Source organism: Geotrypetes seraphini, chromosome 16 (genome assembly GCF_902459505.1).
Source record: "Geotrypetes seraphini chromosome 16, aGeoSer1.1, whole genome shotgun sequence".
NCBI classification, from domain to species: domain Eukaryota; kingdom Metazoa; phylum Chordata; class Amphibia; order Gymnophiona; family Dermophiidae; genus Geotrypetes; species Geotrypetes seraphini.
The window spans coordinates 37,254,471-37,279,053 of NC_047099.1; the positions used below are offsets into that span (position 1 = coordinate 37,254,471).

General features: G+C 43.3%; 1 protein-coding gene across 1 annotated transcript in view; it reads right to left on the reverse strand.

The window, feature by feature from the left end:
• The window catches only part of MUC1 (mucin 1, cell surface associated), a 53,150-nt gene that overhangs the window by 14,333 nt on the left and 14,234 nt on the right, over positions 1 to 24,583 (reverse strand). Inside the window, exons 2-4 of the mRNA XM_033923400.1 lie at positions 21,575 to 21,724; positions 2,689 to 4,721; positions 38 to 111 (exon numbers count right to left, since the gene is read on the reverse strand). Coding sequence (XP_033779291.1) covers positions 38 to 111; positions 2,689 to 4,721; positions 21,575 to 21,724 — 2,257 coding nt within the window. The remainder of the gene's footprint in view (positions 1 to 37; positions 112 to 2,688; positions 4,722 to 21,574; positions 21,725 to 24,583) is intronic.

Genomic DNA, 24,583 nt, shown 5'->3' on the forward strand with positions numbered 1-24,583 from the left:
GTCTGTCCTATCCAAGATGTTACAATCACAACTGTACCTGAAGACGATCCACTCAATGCCTTGATAGGTATTCTGAGTTGCACATTGTGAACACTTGTAGACCTGGTCACACTGAAAAGAAACAATGAGATTGTGATAAGATTAGGACTTCAACCTTTCTATCCCAATGAATTGCAAAGCATAGGGAAGGCGTTAATAACCCCCCACCCCACCCCCTTCATTCCCAGCATCTGCTTATCACATATTAAGACCTTTCACAGAAACATGACGGCAGATAAAGGCCAAATGGACCATCTAGTCTGCTCATCCGCAGCAACCATTATCTCTTTCTCTCTCCGAGAGATCCCACTTGCCTATCCCAGGCCCTCTTGAATTCAGACACAGTCTCTGTCTCCACCACCTCTTCCGGGAGATTGTCCCACACATATACCACCCTTTCCGTAAAAATGTATTTCCTCAGATTACTCTGGAGCCTATCGCCTCTTAACTTCATCCTATGTCCTCTCATTCCAGAGCTTCCTTTCAAATGAAAGAGGATCGACTCATGTGCACGTAGGTATGTAAACGTCTCTCATAGGTCCCCTCTCCCGCCTTTCCTCCAACGTATACAGATTGAGATCTTCAAGTCTGCCTCCATGCGCCTTTCCTCTACATTAACTCAAATAACATGGCAGCAAGCTCTGGAACTCCCTTCCGCTATATCTGCGCACAGAAAAATTTCTTAAATCATTTAAGTCACACTTGAAAACCTATTATTTCAAACTGGAATTTGACCCTAGTTCTTAACGCTTCAGTTTAGTTCTTCCTTTGCTTTCTTCTTTTTGCATTTTTTTTCCCCTTATCCTCCTGTTTTTACTTTATTTGTTCTTTCCTCTTGATATTGTAAACCTTTCCTGTCCTTGATTGTCATTTTGTGTCTAAATTTTGGGACATAAATCAACCCCTGGTCTTCCGTAGATTTCGTTGATTTAAGTAAAAGTTCTCGCTGGGCATATGTATGCTGATTTTATAACAGGATTTAGATATCCTCATAACGTGAATCTCTGCCATAGAAATTTTGTTTGACGATTATGCCAATAATATGCATTATCAATGACGGGAGAAGCATGGCTACATCCCAAGACTAAAGAAGAAGCTTATACTACTTTCAATACATCATGCACTACAACTAATGTGGTTTACATAATCCGATGTCCCTGCGAGAAGATCTATGTAAGGTGGACATATAGGTCCATTAAAGTGAGGCTTACAGAATATAAATGTAGGGTAAATACCAACACCAAGACTGCACCAATTGCGAACCATTGGAAAAAAATGGATCTAAAATGGAGAATCATAGACACAATACAAGTTGGGAGGGAGGGCAGGAATTACAAAAAAGTATTAAGTATAAAGGAACAAAAATGGATTTTTCATTTGAATTCACTAGCCCTGGGGGGGGGTCTCAATGAAGAAATTGATTGGATGTCGTTGATTGAACAACTGTCCTTATCTCTACTTTGGAGTACATAAGATCTACCATATATTAGTAGGGAGTTTTTCCTCCCTAATTCATTATTTCCCCAGAATGCTTCAACTATTGTGGCGGGAAAATTGACGTTTCAACACTGCCGGCGTCAGCTGTTTAGAAAAAATTAATGTAACCGGAAACTATGTCAGATGCCACCAGTTCTGAACGAACTTCTGTAGAACGCAGTACAAAGCGACAAATCAGTAAGTGCTAGCTAACATTCTGGTTATAATTTCGATTTACTAAAGTTTAAAAGAAGATCCAATTAGGCTGTATGAAAGGACTCTTTACTCTTATATACACATAGAAAACTAAACTTCTATAGGTTATATTTTTAGAATGCTGCAACAGGAGCCTCGACCCTGAAGAAAAAAATAATGAAACACGGTCATGTTGGTGGAGACGCTCTCTAATTAGAATTGTCTACTAAAAAGATAAGATATTATTTTAAGGATTCACTTTAAGATGATAATCACATAAAAAGATATAAATATATATATATTTTAAAAAAAACGATCCAATGAGAGAATAATGGCTTAAGCGATCTCTAAATGAAATGCATAAAAGAGAATATCAAGCCTACAGAGGATCCCAAAAAATTGTTCACACATTAATTGTTGTCTGGGTTTGTTGAATATTGATAGAGAGAATTTATCTCCCAGGCTTTAATAGCCAGATATTACAGATATTTGGTGTACGAATACCAACATGTTAGTGTTCTATAAGGGAAACTGAGCACCCAGAGGCTTTACAGAATTTGCACTTAGTTCCAGCATTTTTGCATTTTTTAAAACACTTCATACCATTGTCCCCTGGGTGGAAAGTGCCAAGCATTCCTTTGCACAACAAAGTTGAGAAATATCCAAGCTTTCCCTTCCCCCTCCGCTCCTGTTGTCCTGATTATCTGCATATTTGAGAAAAAGGAGCCTCCAGCAAATCCAATACAAGTCAATTAATTCCCAATAATAATATTTTTGAGATGATGCGCAGAAATTGACTGAAGACTGAAAAATGTTATTATCATCCTCGTGAAAATCTTAATTTACAAATAACCGGAGGGTATTGGAACAAAATATTTCCCCAAAAATTTTCATCAGGAAGAAGAAACAACATTGCACCCAACACAGAAACTGTAATTTAAAGTAGGAAATGAGGGGGGGGGGGAAACCCCAACTTACCATCACAGTAACTTTATTTTCCATGAATTTGAAGTAGGATGAATTCTTGTTTCTAAGGCTTTCGTTGTAGTTGAAGTTAGTAATACGACAGTGTAGATAAAAATAGCTTACAGCAGGTGCTGTTGGGATGGTGGTAGGTTTGAAGGTATTAGGTGGTTTAGTAATTATGGAACTAGAAGAATTCTGGAAGACAGTTGTGTTTACATTGGAAGTGGTACTAGTGGAGGGTGTAGGAGTGACAGATGTACCATTAGAGGAGATTGTTTGATTGACAGTCGTATTATCAGGAGAAGGTGTAGGGGTGACTGTTGTACCATTTGAGGAGGTTGTATGATTGACAGTCGTATTGTCAGGAGAGGGCGAAGGGGTGACTGTTGTACCATTTGAGGAGGTTGTATGATTGACAGTCGTATTGTCAGGAGAGGGCGAAGGGGTGACTGTTGTACCATTTGAGGAGGTTGTATGATTGACAGTCGTATTGTCAGGAGAGGGCGAAGGGGTGACTGTTGTACCATTTGAGGAGGTTGTATGATTGACAGTCGTATTGTCAGGAGAGGGCGAAGGGGTGACTGTTGTACCATTTGAGGAGGTTGTATGATTGACAGTCGTATTGTCAGGAGAGGGCGAAGGGGTGACGGATGTATCGTTAGAGGAGATTGTATGATTGACAGTCGTATTGTCAGGAGAGGGCGAAGGGGTGACGGATGTATCGTTAGAGGAGATTGTATGATTGACAGTCGTATTGTCAGGAGAGGGTGAAGGGGTGACGGATGTATCGTTAGAGGAGATTGTATGATTGACAGTCGTATTGTCAGGAGAGGGCGAAGGGGTGACGGATGTATCGTTAGAGGAGATTGTATGATTGACAGTCGTATTGTCAGGAGAGGGCGAAGGGGTGACGGATGTATCGTTAGAGGAGATTGTATGATTGACAGTCGTATTGTCAGGAGAGGGCGAAGGGGTGACGGATGTATCGTTAGAGGAGATTGTATGATTGACAGTCGTATTGTCAGGAGAGGGCGAAGGGGTGACGGATGTATCGTTAGAGGAGATTGTATGATTGACAGTCGTATTGTCAGGAGAGGGCGAAGGGGTGACGGATGTATCGTTAGAGGAGATTGTATGATTGACAGTCGTATTGTCAGGAGAGGGCGAAGGGGTGACGGATGTATCGTTAGAGGAGATTGTATGATTGACAGTCGTATTGTCAGGAGAGGGCGAAGGGGTGACGGATGTATCGTTAGAGGAGATTGTATGATTGACAGTCGTATTGTCAGGAGAGGGCGAAGGGGTGACGGATGTATCGTTAGAGGAGATTGTATGATTGACAGTCGTATTGTCAGGAGAGGGCGAAGGGGTGACGGATGTATCGTTAGAGGAGATTGTATGATTGACAGTCGTATTGTCAGGAGAGGGGGAAGGGGTGACGGATGTATCGTTAGAGGAGATTGTATGATTGACAGTCGTATTGTCAGGAGAGGGGGAAGGGGTGACGGATGTATCGTTAGAGGAGATTGTATGATTGACAGTCGTATTGTCAGGAGAGGGCGAAGGGGTGACGGATGTATCGTTAGAGGAGATTGTATGATTGACAGTCGTATTGTCAGGAGAGGGAGAAGGGGTGACGGATGTATCGTTAGAGGAGATTGTATGATTGACAGTCGTATTATCAGGAGAGGGGGAAGGGGTGACGGATGTATCGTTAGAGGAGATTGTATGATTGACAGTCGTATTGTCAGGAGAGGGCGAAGGGGTGACGGATGTATCGTTAGAGGAGATTGTATGATTGACAGTCGTATTGTCAGGAGAGGGGGAAGGGGTGACGGATGTATCGTTAGAGGAGATTGTATGATTGACAGTCGTATTGTCAGGAGAGGGGGAAGGGGTGACGGATGTATCGTTAGAGGAGATTGTATGATTGACAGTTGTATTGTTGTCAGGGGAGGATGTATAAGTGACAGTTGTATTATCAGGGGAGAGTGTAGTAGTGACAGGGCTGTAATTGCTTGAAGCCTCTTGATGTGAAACTTGACCTGAAATGAGATGATTCAGACAAAACAAGATTTTGGTGCGGAAACACAACGCTTCCTGTATGTTTGTTAAAGAATGCAAGTAGAACAGATTTTCTGGTTTTGCGGCTTCCTATCCTTCCTCCCACACCAGTCTCTTCAAGTCCAGCCCAGTCTCATTTCTAGGGCTCTGCCTTTAACACCAGAAATCCCCCCATAGGCCAACAGTTTCTTCGCTGCAGAGGATAAAAGGTCAGAGATGAGCATCATGAAGGTCACATCCCAAACCTTGGTAACTGAGGTAGGTCTCTCTCATCTCCTCCCTTATTGACAGAGTAACACCTTCACAAGAGGGCCTGGGCCTGTGTAGCCATGCCGTGATGTATAACCAGTATCTTCACATCACTCTAGCAGTCAAACTATTACGGGCAAGAGAACATCTATAAAATACTGTACCACACTAGCATTGGGGGGGGGGGGAAGGTGTTTTATTATCATTGGCTGCCAGAGGGGGTCAGAATCATTTTCAAACTTGCATGTTTGTGCTACAAAACACTTACAGGACTTGCTCCCATTTATCTTGTCAGCCATCTTGTATTCTCTACAGACCTTTGACCCATGCGGAGAATTTCTCTATGCTCTTTTCCTGGACAAAACTTTTGCTTACCAGGCTAGCGTCTGAAGAAATACCTTAAGTGCCCTACTTGGGAATTCATTGTCTTATCAAACGTGAAATCTTATTTGTATGACAAATTTGTTTGTGAAATCTCTTTCATATGACAATTTTGGCCAAAGAAACCCAACCATGCACGTTCTATAATTCCATTTGTCTTTCATCTGTCCTGAACTGTTAAGGTATAGCGGGTTATAAATCAATAATAATTATTATCTCAGTGATTCCTACAGACCAATTTTCATGGGAGACCGAGCATCTGATCTAAAGTTTCAAGTTTCAAGTTTATTTAATGGCTTGATTAACCGCCTTAAACAAAGTTTCTAAGCGGTGTACATTTAAAAAGTTACATAGATTGGGTAACAAAACAGTCCATACAATTAATAAATAAACTTATTATGCTAAAAATTAACATTGTTAAACACAAGGTAAGGAGGGATGAAATACAATTTGTAAAGTAAAGAGGAGACATCAAAGGAAAATACAAAAGGGATAATAAGACATTTGAGGGGAATAAAATAAACAAAACAATAAGATAAAAGATTAACTTGCAAATGCATCTCTAAAAAGGAAAGTTTTTAACTCGTTTTTAAATTTTATAAACTCTTTCTCCTCCCGTAAAAACATAGGGAGGGCGTTCCATGTCTGCGGTGCCGTACAAGAGAAGATAAATTGTCTCCTTGTATTGATAATTTTTAGAGAGGGAACAGATAAAAGATTTTGTTTGCTAGATCTCAAGGTTCTCTTTGCAGAATAAGGGATAAGTAATCTAAATAAAAATGCTGGGGTCTTATTATATAAAGTTTTAAAAATAATTGTACATAATTTATGAGTAATTCTATGCATAACGGGAAGTCAGTGAGCCTTTTTAAGGAGTGGTGTTACATGATCAAACTTTTTGGATTTAGATATTAATTTAATTGATGCATTCTGAATAATTTGTAGTCGTTTTATTTCTTGTAAATTAATCCCTTTAAATAGGGAATTACAATAATCGATTTTAGATATCACCAGAGAATGAATAAGTATATTTAGTGCTTTAGGACAGAGAAATTTAGAAATTTGACGTGTCTAAAGTTACGGAGAAATGGATGTTTATGGAGCAGCGTCCACATGGCAAGAACTTTCAATTTTCCAAAAATAAACATCTAGAAAATATCATCAGGATAAAAAGAGGACCATGAATGTCCCTGTGGCAAGTTTTCAAGTTTCAAGTTTTATTTAAAATTTGATATACTGCTTTAAATTTTTTTAATATAAGTCTTTATTGATTTTCCATTACTAACAAAAAGTGCAACACAATATTCATATCAGTAACAACTAAGCCCTAAAATGTGATCAATAGCATTGCAACAATATCAGCCTAAGGAATCACACTAAAGATATATCCCTCCGCCGCCCCCTACCCCCCAAATGTGTTTGAATTATACCAGCAAAAAGAAGGATAAAAGAACTATAACAATTGTACAAAAGACGTCAACCCTAACCCAAAATAAGTTAAATATCTTAGAATGTCCTAGTATGTCGGCATCATTTTCTCGTACCTATAGCTTAAATATAAGCTCGCCCACCAAAAAGAAAAATTAAGTCGATCACAATTTTTCCAATTGCGAGTTATCATCTGCATGGCTACCCCAGTCATAATCAGATTTATAACGGTCCATGGGGGGTTTAATATACAGTAATGTTCCACATATTACTACCTCATAAGTCAATGGAATTGTAGATTCCAATATGAGATTAATCTATCCCCATATAGACTTCCAAAAGTTAAACTGCTTTAAAAAAAATTGCCTAAGCGGTGTACAATGTGATAATTATTAAAAACAAAGGGATAACATTAAAACCAAAAGACGTTAATGACATATAGAGACATAATAATAAGAGGAGAAATACAATCTATGATAGGAAAGGAAGACATAAATGGTGGAGGGGGTCGGGAGATGCTTTTCCTTGTGTCTAAGGTCTGATATCTACTTGTCATAAGCATCCTTAAAGAGAAAGGTCTTTAGATTGGCTTTAAGGGTAATTCCTCCCGAAGATGTAGAGGTAAAGAATTCCATGTTATTGGTGCTGTTACGGAAAAAAATCTTCTTTCTGGTTGTGTCGTAAAATAGGTGTCGTGGGGATGGAATTTCCAGAAGATGCCGGTTACTCAATCGTAGTGTTCTACTTGGACAGTGTGGAATAAGCAGTCTGTCTATGAATCACTTATATGGCACCAGCAGCAAAGAAGACATGCTGTACCTACTGAGAAAAGTCAAAGTCATAATATGGAATTAGAACTGAACATAAAGAAGAGAAAGATCAGAACCACGGAAAATGATGAAGATTTTGAGCTTCAAGGCGATAAAATAAAAGTTGTAAAGGATTTCAATCTCCTGTCTTCTTTCGTAAACAAAGAAGCAACTGAGGAGAAACAAGATGGTGGCAGTGTGATAGCAGCTAGGAACTCAAGTTCCACCTACCTTGCTATTCTATACCATCCTTTCTAGACTGGACTACTGCAACTCCATCTATATAAGCCTAACAAAGAAAAACCTCCATAGACTTCAGCTAATTCAAAACGCCGCGGCCAAGCTTATTTTCGCAAAAGGCAAGTTCGACCACGTTTCCCCACTCCTCTCCAAGCTTCACTGGCTCCCAGTTTACTCCAGAGTCCTCTATAAATGTGCCTGCATAGCCTTCAAGATTCTACATGGCGTCCTTCCTCCTGTTATCCCACTCTTCTGGAACTCCTCAAACCCGCTCTCGACTAGATCCTCCCAAAAACTGAAACTATCTTTCCCTTCTATAAAAGGTATATCCCGCGCAGGAAAACTTGGAACATCCCTCCCCTTTAGAACCACAGAACTCTGGAACAACCTTTCATCCCCGCTCAGAAATTCTAGCTCCTTCCAATCCTTCCGCAAACACTTGAAAACTTGGCTCTTTTCAAAAACCTAATCACCTCCCGTGCTCTAGTATCCTGTCCCCCTCTATCTCCTCAGTCCCTCTCCTATATCCTTTCCTTGTAGTTCCTTTCCTCTCAACCTCTGTAAACCGTGCCGAGCTCTGCGCACGCGGAGATGGTGCGGTATACAAACCTAAGGTTTAGTTTAGTTTAGTTTATTCTTGCTATTCTCAAGTTCCACCTACCTTGCTATTCTTAAGTTCCACCTACCTTGCTATTCTTAAGTTCCACCTACCTTGCTATTCTTGCTATTCTCAAGTTCTACCTACCTTGCTATTCTTAAGTTCCACCTACCTTGCTATTCTTCAGGCTGAGCATTTGCTTGCCAGCTTTTCTCCTTGGGAGATTCTATTATGCAAAAAGTCCATATACAGGAATCTGAGAGGAAACGATCAAATTCTAAGTCCGATACCTCTCTCACAATGATTTCAAAATTTTAACATAGACACTATTTCATTGAACAATTCATTTGCATCAAAAATATCACTGTTACTTACATGCTTCAAATTATGCTAGGGGAGAGCCTAAGATCCCCGTGCGTTACTAATTGATAGAATGGCTTTGGAAAGGGAATAATTCCTCACTGCCCCATACTAAACGCAAGGGGAATGTCCGACCGGACCTTCCTACAACCGGGGGCACTCCGCGATGGACCAGTTCCTGACAAGCTCACCGGCCAGAGAGAGGGGGGGAATAATCCTTGCAGGCGCTCCGGTGGAGGGAGACATTGGAGCCTTAGGACTGGAAACATCTCTTCCCCCCCCCCGCAGCTCGTTGACGGCGGGAACGCTGAGGACCTCACGTACCTGATGCCAACTGGAGAAGGGCCTCACGCAGTCCTAGGAGCCCAGATGACATCGATTGGCGGAGCGGAGGGAACCGACTCCTCGCAGGCAACTTTGTCCAACATATGGAGAACGCTCCAAAAACTAGAAACTGCAGCAACTCAATCAGCTGACCAATTCTCTAAAATAGTGAGTTAATTGGATGAACTTCCTACTTAAAACTGAAACGGACTCTAAATTTGATCAAATGACTAAGGAAATAGCATCCCTACAAAAAATATCTACAACTGTTGTCAAAGATAGAGTCTATTTTCAGAGGAAAATTGAACAATTGGAGAATCACAATTTTCCTAAATTACAATTAACTAATTCTTTAGATTTGTTTAAAAAAATACTTAATGGAAATTATTTACCTAAAAAAAGAGAGAATTCACATGATAATCGACAAGAAATGGAACAACGAATTGACCTGAATAATTTAACTGATTTATTCGAAAATTCTCAGGAGGAAATCGAATATCGAAGAACTTTGGGGATTTCATTGGTTTTTGAGCAGGACCTGAATTTAATTATGAAGGCCTTTTTTCGATTTCCCCAAAGTTTGTTTATGGGACCAAAAATTAGGATATTCCCAGATGTTACAAAAGTAACTCAGAACCGCAGAAAGCTATTTTTAATTATGCGGGAAGAAGCTGTTAAAATAGGAGCAAATTTCTTGTTAAGTTACCCATATAAATGTCAGATAAAATATGTCAACAACAAACAAAAAAGGAACAATATTTAGAGTTATTGAAACTTAACTTGGATGGCGCTCAGAATCCAAAGGTGGAATAAGAAAGCTCAACATGGGGAAAAACCCCTATAGAGACTTTCACAGACTCAATCATTGCACCATCTTGTTAGATAGAAGAAAGTGTTCAAAATAACTTCATGAATAATAAGTGTTTCTTAAATCTCCATATCGTGAAAATAATGTCCAAAGTCTTATAAATACAAAAATGGTGTAAACAAAAAGACTTAACTTGAATGTCTCTGCAGCGGTGATCCAGCGGCATAAAATATGTCGGCATAAAATATGTCTTCTTTGAACCAGAGCAGCTTCAAACTTTATTGGATGCTAAAAAATTAATGCAATAGAACTGTAAAAGAAAGAAAGGCCGGTTTGAATCGCGTTAAGCCTTTTCCCGTATTTAATTTTGTTATTGAAAGAGATCACCTTATCTTTTCCTACTTGTTTCTCCTCAGCGGATGGGGGGTCTAAGGAAGAGTTTTAGATAATATGTTAATGTTCATATGATGTGTTGTTTCTTTTGCTTTTCTTCAAACTTTTTGTTGATAAATCATATATAAGAACATAACATAAGAACATAAGCAATGCCTCCGCTGGGTCAGACCTGAGGTCCATCGTGCCCAGCAGTCCGCTCACGTGGCGCCCCAACAGGTCCAGGACCTGTGCAGTAATCCTCTATCTATACCCCTCTATCCCCTTTTCCAGCAGGAAATTGTCCAATCCTTTCTTAAACCCCAATACTCTGCCCTATTACGTCCTCTGGAAGCACATTCCAGGTGTCCACCACTCGTTGGGTAAAGAAGAACTTCCTAGCATTCGTTTTGAATCTGTCCCCTTTCAACTTTTCCGAATGCCCTCTTGTTCTTTTATTTTTCAAAAGTTTGAAGAATCTGTCCCTCTCTACTCTCTCTATGCCCTTCATGATCTTGTAAGTCTCTATCATATCCCCTCTACGTCTCCTCTTCTCCAGGGAAAAGGGACCCAGTTTCTCCAATCTTTCTCTCTCTCTCTCTCTATTTCTCTCTGTCTCTCTTTCTGTCCCTCTCTACTCTCTCTATGTCCTTCATGATCTTGTAAGTCTCTATCATATCCCCTCTAAGTCTCCTCTTCTCCAGGGAAAAGGGACCCAGTTTCTCCAATCTTTCTCTATCTCTCTCTCTTTCTGTGTCTCTCCCTTTCTCTCTCTCTCTCTATTTCTCTCTGTCTCTCTCTCTTTCTGTCCCTCTCTACTCTCTCTATGCCCTTCATGATCTTGTAAGTCTCTATCATATCCCCTCTAAGTCTCCTCTTCTCCAGGGAAAAGAGACCCAGTTTCTCCAATCTCTCAGCGTATGAGAGGTTTTCCATCCCTTTTATCAAACGTGTCGCTCTCCTCTGAACCCTCTTGAGTAACGCCATATCCTTCTTAAGGTACGGAGACCAATATTGGACGCAGTGTTCTTTAATAATAGTGCTTTGTATTCCTGTAACAAGAGGATTCTTGTATTCAATTTGAAATGCAAATAATTAATTAATTATAAAAGAAGTAACCAGCAGGGATAGAAATGCCCCTCAAGATAGCACTGGGTCGCTCTTCAATGATGGCTCTCGACCAAGTATTCAAAGGCGAACGAAGATCAGACTTGTCCACGTGCTCATTTTCTCAGTGGTCAGTTACGGATTCAAAAGCTGGACAGTACGGAAACAAGATATAGAAGACTGACTCATTTGAGCTTCGGTGCTGGAGAAGTATTTTAGACGTGCCGCAGACCGCCAGAAGAACCAGCAAATCGATTCTGGAAGAGATCAAAGCGGCTATGTCACTTGAAGCCCAAACGATGAAGTTACGACTGTCTTATTTGGGGCACCACCATCAGAAGAGAAAGATCATCGGAGAAGGACATCATGTTTGGGGAAGATCAAAGGAGCCAGGCGAAGAGGGCGGCCTGCAATCAGATGGCTGGACGTGTTGAAAACAACCATGGGGATGACGCTGGAGGACCTTTCCAGACTAGCACAAAACCAATTCCTTTTTAGATTCGCAGTTCATCAAGTCGCTAGGACTCGAGCACCGGGTCGACGGCACCTAACAACAGTGCTGGAAAGCGTAAGCAGCGCTGTACATTTTGACATGTAATAGACAGTCCCTGCTCAGAAGAGCTAACAATCTAACTCGGACAGACGGACGTGACATAGAGGGTTAAAGATGTTGGAACCCAAGGTGAAAGGAGTTAGGCGTCGAAGGCAGTCTTGAAGACGTGTGCTCTTAACTGGGCCCTGAACACTGCCGGCGACGGAGCCCTGCAAACCGGCGCAGAAAGAAAAAGCACTGCCTCACGTGAACAATTTATGTTACGAAATAACAGTACAAATGGAAATGTCAGCCATGGTAGAAACATAAAGGTTCTTTTGTCCAGAAGCTGTCTCCAAGTCCCGTTTCACTTACCAGTTTCTGCTTTCAGGGTAGAAGAGAATGACGGCAGTGCCCTCTACTCCCTCTAGTGGGCGCTGCTCACTAGGAGTGGGTGGCTGAAACCTAGATGTCTCTGGTAGCAGGCGTAATTTTCCATGCCCATCTTTTTGGATATAGATCTTCATTCCCCTCCTGAAATGGGATACGAGTGTCTATGTATTGGGCCTGCCCTAGCCCTACCCATAACAAGCCCAGACCACACCCTGTCCCACTTGGACATTCTTCAGTTACGGACACATATCTCAGCTTTGTAAAACTGGGGATTTAGACATTCACGCACTATGAACATCTAAATGCCAGTTTATGGATGTGTAAAGTGCTTCGTAGAATATTTGGCTAATTACTTCAGGAGAAATTCATTATCCTGTGAAAGAATCACAGGATAGGAAGCATGTCTCCATTCCAAGTCCCCTTGTTGTTTTCACCGCAGTCTCATCTTCTTCCAGTGCTTCGCCCATTCCAGCCTCCCGGGAAACGAAGTCTGCCTCCTCGGGCTGGCTACTCTCCCGTGGAGAGCTAGCACGCTGCGGCTGAGGGGGCGGGGTTCTAGCATCGGGGCTCAGAGTCGACTCCAGCCCAGGGAAGCCCATGGAGCAAGGTTTCCAGAGAGAGAGGACTGCCACTGTAGTGGAAGCTGGGACAATGCAAGCAAGTATATTCTCTGTTCCTAAACCCATGAATGTTACCCTAGACTCAATTTGGGACTTGGTAATTACTCTGGGACAAACATTGTCACCACAAATTAAAGTATTAGAAGAGAAATATTTAGAACAAAGAAATGAAATAAATGGACTTAAACAGGAAAATATATCGATGAAAAATAATGTGGAAAAAATAGATAAAAAGATAATTGAAGTAACTCAAATCCAAACGACACTGATTAAGGATAATCTTAACCTTAGGAGAAAGGTGGAAATGATGGAAAATAATATGCGATTGAATAACCTTAGATTTTTGAACTTTCCAAAGATTCCTTCTTTATCAGCAAAAGAAGTTTTGAAAAAGTACTTTTGTGAAGTTCTTAATGTTCCTAATGATGCCTTTCCTCCCTTTTCCAAAATTTATTATTTGCCAACATCAAAAAATTTGGAAGAACAGCGACCATCAGAACAACAGGGTCAGGGTGAACAAATGGATATAACATTATTATTGGAATCTTCAATGAGGGAGGTAGCTATTCCAGCTACCCTATTAGCTACGGTGGTTTTATCACCAGATAAAAATTGGATATTACAGCTTTACTTTAAGAACAGACATAAAGAATTTCTTGGACATAAAATTCAAATATTTCCAGATGTGACAAGGGAGTCTCAGAAACGAAGGAAAGAATTTTTGCTTCTTAAGCCTGGGGTCACTGCAATGGGGGCATCATTTCTTTTACGATATCCTTGTAAATGCATTGTAAAATATAAATCTTGCAATTATATTTTCTTTGAGCCCTCTCAGTTGACAGGATTTCTCTCTAGGAAGGGCCTTGAAGGGGATAAAAAAGATCTCAATGTATAAATTTACTCTTGGTCCACTCTCATCTGACCGCCTAATTGCAATTTGAATTTATTCTTTTTCTTTTAATAATTCTCACTCAGGAACATCTTGGATCTCAATTTAATTTTGGGACTTTAATTATGATGAGTAAATAGTAATTTTGTCATATAACTGTTACTTCATTTGTTTTATATTATGTTGACTCACTCATATTCTGTACAAGAAGATTATTCTTGATAATATGTTTAAAATTTAAATAAAGATTAAAAAAAAAAAAAAAAAAAAAAAAAAGGAAGCATGTCTTCTTGTGGTTTGCAAACTACCTTTTTGTAGTTACACCTTCAAAGCAGTATTTATTTTGTACCCGGGGCAATGGAGGAGTAAATGATTACAGCTACAGCCTCAGCACCCTGAGGTTGTGGGTTCAAACCCCATGCTGCTCCTTGTGACCATGAGCAAGTCACTTAATCCTCCACTGTCCCCAAGTACATGAGTTAGGCTGTGAGTCCACTGAGACGGAGAGGGGAAAAATGCTTGAGTACATGACCTGAAGCCTGTTCTCAGCTCCTTTGAGAGGATAAGCTAAAACAACAAATTGGTTTACATATTTGGATTGCATTATAAGTCGTCTGTCACGGCATTTTCACTCAGCACAATTGAGTTCTAGAATTTGTCACCAGAGGGTGTATTAAAAGCAGTTTAATATGTCCCGGATTTAAAAAGGGTCTGGACAGGAAGAAAAGTCCATAAATATGCAGTATTATTTAGGTAGATCTGGGCAAGCCGCTGCTTATTCCCGTGGCAAGTTACATGGAGTCTTGCTACTTTAGGGGATTTTGACAGGTACTTGTGACCTGGATTGGCCTCTGTTAAAAACAGGAGACTGTGCTTGATGGACACGGTGCTACTACTTGAAAGGGTCCAGAGAGCATAAGAACATAAGCAATGCCTCTGCTGGGTCAGACCCGAGGTCCGTCGCGCACAGCAGTCCGCTCTCGCGGCGGCCCAACAGGTCCAGGACCTGTGCAGTCATCCTCTATCTATACATCTCTATCCCCTTTTCCAGAAGAGCGACTAAGATGGTTAAGGGGCTGGAGGAGTTGCCGTACGGCGAAAGATTAGAGAAACTGGGCCTCTTCTCCCTCGAACAGAGGAGACTGAGAGGGGACATGATCGAAACATTCAAGGTACTGAAGGGGATAGACTTAGTAGATAAGGACAGGTTGTTCACCCTCTCCCAGGTAGGGAGAACGAGAGGGCACTCTCTAAAGTTGAAAGGGGATCGATTCCGTACGAACGTAAGGAAGTTCTTCTTCACCCAGAGAGTGGTGGAAAACTGGAACGCTCTTCCGGAGGCTGTTATAGGGGAAAACACCCTCCAGGGATTCAAGACAAAGTAGATAAAGACAGGTTGTTCACTCTCTCCAAGGTAGAGAGAACGAGAGGGCACTCTCTAAAGTTGAAAGGGGATCGATTCCGTACAAACGTAAGGAAGTTCTTCTTCACCCAGAGTGGTAGAAAACTGGAACGCTCTTCCGGAGGCTGTTATAGGGGAAAACACCCTCCAGGGATTCAAGACAAAGTAGATAAAGACAGGTTGTTCACTCTCTCCAAGGTAGAGAGAACGAGAGGGCACTCTCTAAAGTTGAAAGGGGATAGATTCCGTACAAACGTAAGGAAGTTCTTCTTCACCCAGAGAGTGGTAGAAAACTGGAACGCTCTTCCGGAGGCTGTTATAGGGGGAAAACACCCTCCAAGGATTCAAGACAAAGTTGGACAAGTTCCTGCTGAACAAGGACATATGCTGATAGGGCTAATCTCGGTTAGGGCGCTGGTCTTTGACCGGAGGGCCGTAGCGTGAGCGGACTGCTGGGCACGATGGACCACTGGTCTGACCCATATGGCAGTTTTTAGGTTTGTATGTACTTTTCAAGCCCTGGCTCCACCCACCTCTTAGGAGCCCAGACATAGGTACTCAGCCTTAGTTAAGTTTCGAGGGGCAAAATTAGATGCCCAAAGCAAGTCTGGCATTGAAACAACGTTGAAAATTGAGTGTTAGAGGGCTGGAAAGTGACGTGTTCTCTATCCTTCTGTGTTTGTGAAAACTGTGCTTTATACTTTCACGCTGTGGCAAAAAACCAGTTTTAGAACTCTCCTTCCCCTGATCTCCTCCCATTCCTGTGTAGCGGGGATGCTGGCTCTGTGCGGATTTCACAGAAAGTGTGACTGTTGCATCCTTGTGACAGAGGATGTTTGCCCCAGGCATTTTCTAGCTCTGACGGCATCACATTTCAGGTGGTTTTTCCAGTTGGTGAATGCAAATCTGGCTTTTATTTCCAGAATATAAATCACCTGACTCCAAGAAAATGTAAAAGATCACCTGAAAAAAAAAACCCACCTTTCCAAACCAGCTTGCCATAGACATAGAAACATGACGGCAGATAAAGGCCAAATAGCCCATCCAGTCTGCCCATCCACAGTAACCATTATCTCTCTCTCTCTCTGAGAGATCCCACGTGCCTATCCCATGCCCTTTTGAATTCAGACACAGTCTCTGTTTCTTCCAGGAAACTGTTCCACCATCTACCACCCTTTCCGTAAAAGGATATTTCCTCAGATTACTCCAGAGCCTATAACAGACTATTAAGACTTAGCCAAAAGGAAAGATTTATAGACTATAAAGAGTTTTACCTCACGCAAAATTGTCATTTCTTTAATTAGACATTAACTAATTTTTCTGAGGCCTTCAAGTACCTCCAAATCCAAAATGTGGCCCTGCAAAGGGTTGGAGTTGGAGACCACTGGCTTAACTGTATCCATGACATCCTGTTTGTCTTTGGGAAGCCGAGCTGAGATTGTGATGTCATAATGCCTCATTCCACCAATAAGAGCCAGCCTCATCAGTGATGTCACAATGGCTTGATTGGCCTGTGCTCCCCTCTGCCCTCCAACCCAGCCAGCAGATTAACTGTTCCCCTTAACTCAGTGGTCTCAAACTCGCGGCCCGCCAGGTCCTATTTTGAGGCCCTCGGTATGTTTATCCTAATCACAAAAGTAAAATAGAACAGCTTCTTGATCATACGTCTCTTTAGCTATAAATTGCAATATTATCAAAAGGAAAAATTTATCAACTATAAAGAGTTTTACCTCACGCAAAATTGTCATTTCTTTAATAAGACATTAACTATTTTTTCTGCGGTCCTCCAAGTACCTACAAATCCAAAATGTGGCCCTGCAAAGGGTTGGAGTTGGAGACCACAGAGCTAGTGGAACATAAAGAGAGAGAGATATATTTATATGCATAGATGCAATTTTGATGTTAATGTGATTTTGTCATTGATTCTCCTATTGTGCTCTATTTTCATGAGTTTATTTTGGGTTTTTTGTGACATTTTTTATGGGTTTTTTAAAAAAAATATGGTTGGTTTGTTTTTTACAACAAGATCAATAAATGATTTGTCAGGAAATCAATTACAGCCCACAGCAGAGAAGGAAGAGAAGCTCACACAAGGAAATAATTGTATGTAAGACCTGGAGACGGACTAAAGCAAGGCATTTCTTTCTTTTACCCGCCTATCTTCACATTTCTTCGCTTCTCTATCTAGTAAGAGTCTTTCTAACTGATCCGGCTCAAAGGCAACTCAGAGTCTGAAATAGTGACGACTCATTTCAATGTTTATCTCCCTCGTCTATGGTTTACTCCTGGCGTAGCTTGAGGGCAAAACAAATGTATTTTTAGGTTTTAGATGTGTGCTTCCTGTAATCTATTCAGCCAGCAGTGAGGACTATATGGCCCAAACTCAGTAAAAAAAAAAAAAAAAAAACGCTGTTAAAACAAAGTTTGTAACCGAGTTTCAAGGCATCTACCGGCACTTAAAATCAGCGCTGGAATCGCACCTTTGTGGGTGCTTCAGGCCGTCTAACGCCACCTTGGGTGTGGCTAAGGCTGGAAAACCCTGGCACCTACCTTTGCTGGAGGTGCGATTCTGCGCCCGGCCACTGTCGCGCGATCAACAGCGCTGGTTACGGAATCCGGGCCTTTTTTAACTAAAATAGACCCCATAGCCAATGCCAGGCTAAGTCCGGGCAGTAGCTTGATACCCAGAAGTTCCGTGGGTTCGACCAACATTCACCCACATATCTAACCGGGCAAAGTTAGAACCAACTGTCCGGTTAGACGTGTAGCCAACAGCATCAAATATCGCTGGTGCCCACAGAACTTCCGGGACCGCCTTAACTCTACCCCGGACTAGGGTTACCATATGGCTTCAGAAAAAAAAGAGGACAGAGTGACACATCCGGGTTTTGCTTTCATTTGGAAGCAAAACCCGGATGTCTCAATCCATCCTCCTTTTTCTGGAGCGATATGGTAACCCTACTGGCCTGGACCACTCTGACACTGCCCAGACAACGCCCCAGCACTCAGGGCTGATGTTCGGCGGCAGTCTCTGGCTAAGTCCTGCGGAATTATGGGCAGCCAGCCAGCTCAGCATGGTTGAAGCAGGCCTGGCCACTTGAACCACGCTAAATATCGATCCTCATATGTATTTGCAGTCCCATCCCGGGCCCGTGCTCTCCCCACTGTACATATAAGCCGGGGTGGTCCCCCAACCCTGTCCTGGAGGACCACCAGGCCAATCGGGTTTTCAGGCATGGAGCAGATTTGCATGCCTGTCACTTCCATTATATGCAAATCACTCTCAAACCCGATTGGCCTGGTGGTCCTCCAGGACAGGGTTGGGGACCAGGTAAAGATTGCCGTTTAAAAATCCATTTCAAAACAAAAATGTGTCTTAGAGTGGCTGAGGTCGAAGTAGGCGTGGAAACGGCCTTTGGCGCCTCTGTAGGCGCAGCTCAACAAAGGCGCTGGGAATGTGCACCCCGAAAGCCCTTGTCTATAGTCTGAGAGGTAACCGTGATTCCGCCAACGGCGCCGTTGCGCGACTGATCCACAAATCTGCGGCCGTCGAATGCCCCTGAGTTTATGAAAATCGCATACACGGACCGTGCATATCGGTATTAGATCCCCTAGTATGTGTCGAATTAGGATAAAACCTGTATGAGAAAAACTTGTAAGAATTGCCGCTGCCGGGTCCGACCCGTGGTCCATCGTGACCAGCAGTCCGCTCACGCGGCGGCCCTCTGGTCAAAGGCCAGCGCCCTAACTGAGACTGGCCCTACCTGCGTACGTTCCGGTTCTGTAACTATGGCAAATTGTAACCTATTAACTGTATAGTATGTTAACCTGTAACCCGTTCCGAGCTTTTTGTGGAGAACAGATGGAAAACAAATGGAATAATAATGAAATATTTGAAAAGTATTTGTCATAAGCTAAGAACAAAACATCCTGACCAAAATACAGCAGAAAGAAAATCCACCGTGTGGTTTCTTCACGGAGACTTAAAAAGACATCTCAACTAACCAAAGAAATCCCCCCCCGCCCCAACCCATCCCCTCTTCCCGCCCCTCCCAGCACTCCACCGACCCACCCCGCCCCTTTTTGACATCCAAATATTTCAAACTTTAACAAAGTAAACAGTTCGTCGTGCCACATTTTAGCAGTAGGCACCTCATCCTGCCTCCACAATAGGAGGATACGTTTCCGAGCCGATAAAGAAGCCTTTTGCAATAACAGGTGGCCCCCACCCCCAGATAAGCCCAAAGCAGTGACCTCTGAGAAAAGCAAAACGGGAATCCTCCTGTGCGTAGAACGCTACAAAAGACCAAAACGTCTGCAAACGCTCAAAGTCCCAAAAACCTATGGAGCAACCCCAAAATGTCTGATTATGGATAACGTCTTCAGATTTCATCAAGAAGCATCTGGCATGCCAAACCTGGCGCTGCCCCTTTAATATCCAGCTGATTGTTTTCCTGTTACTCCTGCAACTCTTAGCCTCCCCCTACGAGCTGCCACCCTAGGCAAGCGCCTGATATGTGGAATGGTTAGCTCTTTGGGGACAACGGCGTAGAAAATGAATTAAATAAATTAACCAGCCCTCAACAGAGAAATCCTGGATTGCAGATCTCAGGCCATCCCTCCCCCATTCCCACCCTTTCCAATAAGAGAAAGAGCAATTTAATATCTCCCCCCCCCCCCATCAGAAAAGAGCAGGGTGGGAGGGAAGGAAGGAAGAGAGTTCAGGAGTAGAGAATGGCACGGGGACAAATTTTTCCCCGTCCCCGCGGGAAATCAGTTTCCCGTCCCATCCCGTCGAGTTATTTTCCTGTCCCTGCCCCATTGCTATAAGCTCAGCCTTAACCACACAAACCTCAAACACTTATGATTTGAAAGTGTTTGAGGCTTGAGCAGACGAGGACGGAGCTTAGGCATTGGTGGAATGAGGCATTATGACATCACAGTCTGAGCTCTAGAATGTTTCTACTTAGGATTTGAAAGGGTTTGAGGCTTGTGCAGACAAGGACGGAGCTTAGGCATTGGTGGAACGAGGCATTATGACATCACAAGCTGAGCTCTAGAATGTTGCTACATAGGATTTGAAAGGGTTTGAGGCTTGTGCAGACGAGGACGGAGCTTAGGCATTGGTGGAACGAGGCATTATGACATCACAGTCTGAGCTCTAGAATGTTGCTACTTATGATTTGAAAGGGTTTGAGGCTTGTGCAGACGAGGACGGAGCTTAGGCATTGGTGGAATGAGGCATTATGACATCACAGTCTGAGCTCTAGAATGTTGCTACTTAGGATTTGAAAGGGTTTGAGGCTTGTGCAGACGAGGACGGAGCTTAGGCATTGGTGGAAGGAGGCATTATGACATCACAGTCTGAGCTCTAGAATGTTGCTACTTAGGATTTGAAAGGGTTTGAGGCTTGTGCAGACGAGGACGGAGCTTAGGCATTGGTGGAACGAGGCATTATGACATCACAGTCTGAGCTCTAGAATGTTGCTTCTTATGATTTTAAAGGGTTTGAGGCTTGGGAACATCTTGCAGAAATGGGGCAGGGACAGAAAAAGAACTTGCGGGGATGGGACGGGAAAATGAATTCTTGCGGGGACGGGAAAAAATTTGTCCCCATGTCATTCTCTATTCAGGAGCAGAGAAACAGGCCAGAGGAGGGCATCTTTCCAAATTAGTAAAGTCTCTGAGTAGTGATCACAACCCCCAGGGTCTCAAGCAGGAAAATTTCTGCACTTGGGTGTTACTTTTGCGTTCATTTGCTAAATGCTAAATTAGGTATACTTGTATTTTCCTTCCTAAAAATAAAGCCTTTTCTAGCCTGTCCAATTAATGGACTTTGCTCCCTTTAATGTAGGTGGGGTTGGGGAGATCTTAATGATCGGTGCTCGAAAGGGGGAATAGAAAACAGGGAAAAGGCAAGAGGCTGGGGTGAGAGGGATCGTGGAAGAGGGGCATGGAGAAGGAATTTCAGGCAGGAGAGAGGGAGGGATCAGAAAGAAGAGATCCTGGATCCGGGAAGAGGATTTGGGGAACAGGAAACGTTCCCTTACAGCCCCTTCTCCATCCCCTTACTCAGCTCTGGCCCAGCACAGCAAGAACTTTAAATCTCTCCCCTTAAGCCCAAAGCCCCCCATCTCCCCCATGCTGATTGAGGGACAGAAAGGACCCCCCCCCCAAACTCCATTTTAATCCTCAAGGGTAGAGGGAGGAGGATGGCCTTTGGGAATAATTCTCAGGACTTTGGTATGACATTGAAGCGAGCAGCAATCACATCTGGAGACTTAAATCTCTGGGGCTGGACCCCCCCCCCCACCCCACTCACCTCCCAGCAGAAGCAGCAGGAGGGCTGCGCTCAAGCCCCGGGCTCCCATCCTGTCCGCGGCTCCAGGCACTGGCTCGCTGCCTCGGTCGCTTTTGGTGCTGTCCAGCAACTGTAGCAGGGTACTGGGAGGCTTCCAGCTCTTGTCTCCAGCTTTATAACGAGAGCACCTGAGAGCAGGTAGAGCCCAGGACACACCCAGGCCCCCTCCCCCCTCCGGAGAAAGGGGCTGGTGTTAAACCTGCCTGTAAATGCGGGCTAGGCACTTTCTTCAGGAGGTGAAGAACTGGTGGTAAGCAGGTGCAGATGGGGAGGGGGGGGGGTGCATTCGTGGCAGGTGGCAAAGCCGCACAATTTGTCAGGAGGTGATAAGGTCTTTTTCACGCTTGTGCCTCTCATTTGCTCATCAACGGGACCTTCCATTGCCCGCAGAGCCATTACTATGGTCCCTAAGAGCAGGACAAAAGGAATGAGGAGCCCCTTCCTGCCCAGTTCACCAGTTGGAGTTAATGCGAGGGGTGACGGAGAGAGAATTTGGGTGCTGGGGGGGGGGGGGAGTGAATACTAAGCTGTTCCAGAGGTGCTCAGGGGATCAGCAAAATTGCTCCAGGGCACAGTGGCTGTAAGCAACCCTCCTCTCCCTCGCTGTTGGCTGGAAACATCTGGCACATCCGGATTCTGCTCTGCTCACTATGTACCCCCCCCCCCCAAATTACAAAAGGAAGAAGGACTGTACACTGAGCCCAGACACAGACTGGGAACCAGTAAGAGCAGAATGATTCTAGGCTCATGGGCAAGTTTGGAGCTTTTCCAGGCTCAAGTGATCAACTTTCCCCTTTTATTAACCTGAACGCCAAGCCCTGAGCCGAAGTCTAACTCTCCCCTTTCCTGAATCCTCAGACAGAACCCTGGAGGCGGAGGAACCCCCCCCCTCCCCGTGCAACTCTGTTACTGGGGGACCCCCAAAATGGCTCATTTCCAGCCCAAAACACCAGCGCTGAGGAGTGAGGCAGGAAATTCATTTTCAGCTATGTTGCTGGATACCGGTGGGATTTGGAGACAGAAAACCTTGGGTCAGAGTTTAAGCCAGCACATCACCGGACTCAAGTGCTGGACATTTCATTTGCACCAGCCTGAGAACCAGGGGAAGCAGCGCCTTGTGACCCTCCATTGCCCCAGGTATAAAATCCTGTACATACCTGTGCTAAAACGTGCTCGGCCCAACCAACTAGCTTCCAAAATTCTGAGCGCTATTTTGCCACTGCAGCTGAAAAGAGGGTTATCTTATTTTCGTTAAGCGCCAATTTACAGAAACGCAATTCTCTGTTTTGACATTTTTTTCAGATCATCGACTGAACCCTATCCACGTCAATCTCTTCTTGGTTGGGCTGAGAACTTTTCGGCAGCCCCTGGTAGAGTGAAGAGCTTCAGTCTCTGGTCACCAGAGCCGATACTGTGATGTCATAATGGCTCATTCCACCAATAAGAGCCAACCTGATCAGTGATGTCACAAGGGCTTCATTGTCCTATACTTGGCTCACTTTTATTACATAGGAGGGGGTGCTGAAAAGTTCTCAGCCCGACCACCCAACTTCCTATATTCTGAGCGTTATTTTGCCACTGTAATTGAAAGGAACGCTATCTTATTTTCGTTAAGTGCCAATCTGCAGAAACCAAATTTTGACATTGTTTCAGATCATCGACTGAACCCTATCCACGCCATTCTCTTCTTGGTTGGGCTGAGAACTTTTCGGCAGCCCCTGGTAGAGTGAAGAGCTTCAGTCTCTGGTCACCAGAGCCGATACTGTGATGTCATAATGCCTCATTCCACCAATAAGAGCCAACCTGATCCGTGATGTCACAAGGGCTTGATTGTCCTATACTTGGCTCACTTTTAGTACATAGGAGGGGGTGCTGAAAAGTTCTCAGCCCAAACTTCCTATATTCTGAGCGTTATTTTGCCACTGGAGCTGAAAAGAGCGATCTCTTATTTCGTTAAGCGCCAATTGGCAGAAACAAAATTCTCTGTTTTGACGTTGTTTCAGATCATTGATTGAACCATATCCACGTCATGCTCTCTTCCATAAAGGCAGTTAATAAAACCCACGAAGTAAGTAATAACTTTACTCTGAAGATTCAGGGACTAAACAAAATCACCAGTGATCATACCAGGTCTAAACAAAACTGAGAAATTATCGGCCTGATACCCAGAGAGCAGCACCTGCTCACTCCGATAACTCAGCCCTGGCCATTTTCAGTAGCATGGGCTGGGTCCCTCCCCTGAGCATCTTCTGTCTGTCTGGGATGTCAGGTGTGCTTCCAGGACCGACCCCCACAGCATCTGCAGCTATTACAAAAGGTCCTCGCCCAGGGTGTGCGCTCAAATGCCAAGCCTGTGGTGCCATCTGCTGGCAAAAGGGGACCATATACCACCTGAAGTAGCCAGGTCTCCTTCCACCAGCCTGTCTCCAGAAACACAGTTAACAAAATCAAATGATTTGAAATGTCCAGTGATCTCAGATATGGACAAAGCTTGTTTTAACAGGACACCCCATTGGCAAAGCAAATGTTGCACTTATCTGAACACTGCTGAGGACACAGTTTAAAACGGGCACGTAAGACTGAATTCTGAAATACTGTAACTCAAAATGAAGCTGGTTAAAGGGTCACTGTTGAAATGATGGTGGATGAAGAGCAGGAAGTCCATCCAGCTTGCCCAATCTAAATTCCTGGTCCCGGAGTCTCTACTACAACTTTGAGTCGATAAGAATCGAAATCCCTACACTGAAACTGGTCAATTACTGTTGTGCAAGGTATAACGTTTTCTTCTAGAAATTTATGTTTTTGTCTGCTGGTTGGGGATTTTTTGCATTTCATCTCACTTTATGGTTTTTGTTTTGTGTATTCTTTATATTGTTTTTATGAGTTCATTTGTCTGTCTATGTTGTTTTGGCTTCATTTTTCTGTTTATATTCTATTCTGTTGTTTTTCTATTGTTTTGTTTCTTTTGGG